The 5,718-nt window shown below is 43.2% G+C and overlaps 1 protein-coding gene across 1 annotated transcript; it reads left to right on the top strand.

Annotated features, from left to right (window-relative positions):
• Positions 1–408: 408 nt before the first annotated feature.
• Positions 409–1,372, top strand: LOC144367222 (olfactory receptor 14A16-like). Its single transcript, XM_078022811.1, has one exon. The coding sequence runs from the start codon at positions 409–411 to the stop codon at positions 1,366–1,368; it is 960 nt and encodes a 319-aa protein (XP_077878937.1). The 3' UTR covers positions 1,369–1,372.
• Positions 1,373–5,718: the final 4,346 nt, after the last annotated feature.

Genomic DNA, 5,718 nt, shown 5'->3' with positions numbered 1-5,718 from the left:
GTGAGTAGTGGACAGTGCACGTCCTCACACTTCAGCAGGACATTTCTCTGGAGGCCCGGGCTGCTTGGCCCTGCTCCTATGACAGTGTCTGTGTGCTGCTGCATTCCATTAGGACATTCAGACTTTATGAAGAGAAACTCAGAAAACATGATAAGACACCATGTAAAATGACCAATGAACTGGAATTTTATAGGAAAACTTTATTGTTTAAGCCAACATTGAATCCCCTTTCCTGCCAAGATATCTCTCTCTCTCTCTCTCTCTCTCTCTCTCTCTCTCTCTCTCTCTCTCTCTCACACACACACACACACACACACACACACACACACACACACTAAATAGGAACAATTATCAAGCCTGATCTTTCCACCCAACTTGCCCTTTTTATTGCAGAACATTTCATCAAGAATGAACAGAACGTCAGGGCTCACAGGCTTCCTTCTCCTGGGTTTCCCTGGCCGGTGCAGCCTTCAGCTCCTACAAGCTGGGGCTCTCGCTGCAGCCTACCTGGCTGCCCTGGTGGGGAATGGCCTCACCATCACCATCACCTCCCTGGACCCGGGCCTCCACACACCCATGTACTTCTTCCTGAGGAATCTGTCCCTCTCTGATATCTGCCTCATTTCTGCTGTGGTGCCCCAAGCTGTCACCAACTCTGTCACCCGCTGCCACTCCATCTCTTTTCTCGGCTGTGTAGTCCAGGTCTTCCTGGTTCCTTTCTCTGCATTTGCAGAGCTGAGTCTCCTCACAGTGATGTCCATGGACCGCTATGCTGCCATCTGCCATCCCCTGCACTATGAAGCCATCATGAGCAGGGACACCTGTGTGCAGATGGCCACTCTGTCCTGGCTCAGCAGTGGCTTTGTATGTGCCATGCACACTGTGAGCACCTTTTCCTTTTCTTACTGTGGAAACCGTCAAATTCAACAGTTCTTCTGTGACATTCCGCAGCTGTTGGCTATTTCTTGCTCCCAAAATGTGACTGCAGAAGTCGTGCTCATCTTCATAAGTGCCATCCTGGACACTGGCTGCTTTGCCTGCATCCTCGTCTCCTACGTCTTCATCTTCTCCACCGTCAGGCGGATCCCGTCCACAGCAGGGAGGGCCAAAGCCTACTCCACCTGCCTCCCCCACCTGGCAGTGGTAGTGCTTCTCCTCTCCACTGCCTTCACTGCTTACCTGAAGCCTCTCCTAGGGTCCTCCTCCTCCACTCACCTGGTGCTCTCTGTGGTCTATGTTGTGCTGCCCCCATCCCTCAACCCCATCATCTACAGCCTGAGGAACAAGGCCATGAAGGCAGGATTGGAGAAGCTGGTCACCGGGAAGCTCCTGACAAAGCAGCACATCCTCCTGTTCCTCCACGGATAGAGCAGATCCCTCTCCATGTTTGTGCATGTCCCAGGCTGCTCTAAGCTGGCCTGTTCTTGTCTCAGGGTTCCTGCAACCTTGGTGCTGATCGTGATCCAACTGGAGTGAAAGACATTGATGGGTTATCACTGAAGGGGGGCCTGGTCTGACACACTGCAGTCCAGGAGAACTGCCAGGGGGGCACGGGGGGTCTGCCCCTCTTCTCATCATGCTCTCTTGTCTTCCACTTCTTGGATGAAATCATATATCTTGGGTTCAGATATTTTCAAGTTAGTTGTTTAAATGTCTTACTCAACTAAGGCTGCGGACTCTCTGGTGTCACTGATTGAAAGCCAAAGAGGAAATGTGCCATGGGTGACCTCAAAGTCTTCTGGTGGATGGGCAGGAGGTCTGACCTTTTTCGGCTGCAGAACCCTCTTCATGAGTTGCACTGTATCCTCGCCTGGCAGCAATTCTTTCCTGAACCTTTAGATGCAAAACCTCACCGAATGAATAAAATACTCCTCAGCTGAAGAGCATATCCTTAAATACCATGGAGCACAGAGTAGAGGGTAGCTGTGACTGGGGGACCTGTTCTTCACACACAGACAGCTTTCCCACCACTACAGGGGTGTTTGCACTGACCATTCCCCCTGGTCACAGCAGTGCAAGATTTTGTGCTGTGAAAAATGTTTTAATAAAAATGTTTTGTGCAAAAATAATAGCTATATTAAAACAATTCACTTTTCTTAACATTTTGAAAATACATTTACTTCTTTATCCCATTGACTACTACATGAAACTCCCTGGAATGAAATTGTTAAATATGTGGCTTATTAGTATCTTGTTTTTATCACTGATTTTTTGTATCTGTCCATTATACCTCCAGGGAATAATGGGTACTGCTAACCAAGCTCAGTAGCTCAGTGATTTCCCAGATTGATTTCCCAGATTCTACATGGAGAGAGAGAGAGAGAGAGAGAGAGAGAGAGAGAGAGATTGATTTTTTCTGTTCTTTATAATTTTCTGCCTCATGACTTTAGAAAAATTACAATATACAGCAACAGACAACTTCATGAAAAGATACCTTAATTAGAGATCATGAAGAACAAGGGAAGATTGAAGAATGCCACCTACTGTCGTTTATTATCTTCAGAGATCATATTATCTCTCTACCTTTATTATCTTAGCCTCAAATGATTTTTAAATACAATTACTGCATGCTGCAGCAGAGCCCCACTGAGGACACAGGCAAACGCAATGGCATCAGTGTGAGGAGTGAGTCAGCGGGCCACGGGACTGCAGTCCATCAGAGCATGCTAGAAATGGATGCCAGAGTGTCCACCAAACCCCTGAGTAATGGATCAGGCCAGGAGGTTCATCTCATGATCCAAACAACCTGGGAGGCTGAGGCAGGAGGATAGAAATTTCAAGGCAACCTGGGAGATTTAAGAAAACCTTGCCTCAGATGAAAAATAAAAATGTGGGAATGGAAATATAGCTCAGTTTTAGAGCATATCTAGGTTCCATTCTGAGTACAAAAAAATGATGAAAGGATAAAAGAAGTGGTACATTTTAAAACTAAATTCAATTCAACCATAAAAAGATGTAATGCTGGGGCTGGGGCTCAGTGGCAGAGTGCTTGCCTGGCATGTTTTAGGCACTGGGTTTGACTCTCAGCTCCACATACAAATAAAGAAATAAATAAAATAAAGGCCTGCTGATAACTAAAATAAATTAATTAATTTTAAAAAAAGATGTAATGCTGTCATTGTGGCCCCTTGAGTATAGCTGGAGATCTCAGTAATATGTCTAATTTTACCTTTTTACATATCAACTAAAAATAAATTATTTCAACTTTACAAAATAGCATACAATTGTTTACTCTGGCTTGGGGCAGTGCTGTCTGCTATCTTTTAACCACTATTATCAGTCACTTGTATCCCTGGTGCAGAAAGAAAGTTAAATATAGATGGAGAACTTCATCGTCTTTAGATCTGTAGTAGGTCAGTGCAGGCGCGATTTGGCCATTACTGGACTCATTTCAGGCTTCACATTGCACCTCAGATGTTGGTTCATTATCATATGTACAGATGCTCATGCTCATCGTGGAATTATATTCAATGCAGCTGAATATAGCGTGAGTTAACACAAACTAGCATCTCTCCTGCTTTGCTCACTCTGTGTCACATGGAAGCCAATGAAGACCCTAGTGTCCATTTTCTTTCCCTCCTTCTGCCTCCTCACTTTGTCTCTCTGGAGATGCCACAGGTTGTTCTAAGCCTCGGTGCTCAGGTCAGTTCTGATTCACTGTAGCCTCAGTCCCAGGGTTTGCAGGGCTGGCACCTTCCTGTCTACATGCACCGTGTCCCTATGATCCCTGTCCCTATGATCCCTGTACCTTTGATCCCTGCCCCTGGGCACCTGATCACTCACCAAGGGGCAGCATGGACCCCAGGTTATTCATTCAGCACATCTTACCAGTGTTGGGCATAGGGGTGAGCTGGTGATCTGTAGAGTCTGAAAACCCTTTTAACCTAGAAAGGTTTTCCAGATGAAACTTACTTGAGGTCATAGTTTAGTCTTTCAATATGGAAAGCCTATCAAAATCCTATCATTACTTTGAGACATATATTTATTGCATTTTGGAAGGCAACAATAAATATGCACAATTGTGAAATTCCCTACAAAGACGCACAGTGTACATATAAAATGTATCAAATGACAATGCATTTTATAGCAAATAAGAGAAACTAAGTAATTTAGGGAATTAAGTGGAAATTAATATATTTACATTACATCATGTGTCCAATATGTTTATTCATGACACTTTAAATTTGTGTTACACTTCTTTGATAACATAGAACATGTGGATCATAAGTACAGCATCCTGTTTGAATTGCTTAAGTTTAGGATGATAAATTTAATATAAAGCATCTACTTCAATATTTTACAAGGATAAAACTGTGAGTTACATATAAAATAAACTTTTGATCAATTTAGACTTCAGAAATTTTAAAGAATATAATGAAAGAACTAAAGTTGAGCTTTAGCCTGCTCCCCACTAAAGTTGAGGAAAATATGCTTCCTCCTTACTAACCATTTCCTCCACAATGTCAGCTGCAAGTGGGCACCCATTGGCACCACCAGTGTGATCCATCCTGGCCAGTAGCTGGCCTCGTGCTGCGTGGTCCAAGACATCTCTTCCTATCTCCTGTTTCTAAATATCTGAAAATTTTCTGCCAAATAACCTACAATAAATTGCATTTATAATACTAATTCCTTCTCAAAAAATCCATTCCATGACACCTATGTGAAACTTTGAATTTGCTTGCAGCTAAATACTGATTTTGATGTAGACTATAATGTTCATGTGAAGTTCACTCATGAACTGTTAGATACAATAATGAAATCTTGATTTTTTAAATTTTTTAATGTTTATATTTTTTTCCATATTATAAATTTCTCTCTTAAGTAGCTGGAATTTTATTTTACTTTTCAGAAATCATTTTTTTAATATTAATGCATGTTATAATTTCCCTACCTACATAATGCCTAGGATGTAAAGATTGCAGCAAATATGTTAATCATATAAATGACGATGGGCATGTGTATCCTGAATTCAAATGATTTAGAATTTGTTTACCTAGAAAATTTGAAGAAAAGTAGAAGACCTATCCCTGAATATTCTCAAACATGTATCAACCAAGGTCCTTGTAATCTACTGACAGGAGGGAGGAGCTGCCCCTTCCCACCGGAAAGTGCACACCCTGACGGTGAACACAAGGGGGCGCAAGCACTTGGCATTGGCCTAGATTTTCTTGATGTCTAAATCTCTAAGCAAGTTTCTAAGCAGTGACTTGAGATTGCACAGGTTACTTGATTTTATAAGTGTCACCACTTATTTTTGGCCTCTCATTTTACCCACAGGATCAAGTGACAAGCTCATGCCCCAGTGTTTAGAAACAAGCAAGCACAGTGTCTCTGCAAAGCTGTATCAATTATGCATGTGCCAGGAAGGGGCCCTCAGCAAATGCTGTTGATCACCCCTCAACTGACATTGACTGGGAACCTACTGCTGTGCAGACACTGCAGCTGAAGCCACCATCACACTCAATAGATTTATGCACTACTCTGGGTGCTCCGTGATTTTAACTAATGTCTTCCCATATAATCTTCCTGAGCAGAAAATAAAAACTAAAGAAAAATAGAACCCCCTGGAGCATTCCTGTGAGTGCTCACTTCCCAGCGGCAGGGGAAGATGAGTCCCTGTGCTGGATGCCCACGCCCCTACAGGGGGTGGCGCACATTACAGGACTGGTCTTCAGCAGGCTGGCTTCCTGTGAACGAGTGATCAGGGCTCTATTTTCA

This window comes from Ictidomys tridecemlineatus, chromosome 1 (assembly GCF_052094955.1).
Source record: "Ictidomys tridecemlineatus isolate mIctTri1 chromosome 1, mIctTri1.hap1, whole genome shotgun sequence".
Classification (NCBI taxonomy): domain Eukaryota; kingdom Metazoa; phylum Chordata; class Mammalia; order Rodentia; family Sciuridae; genus Ictidomys; species Ictidomys tridecemlineatus.
The sequence above is the reverse complement of the archived record's forward strand: the minus strand, read 5'-3'. Positions and strand labels throughout refer to the sequence as shown.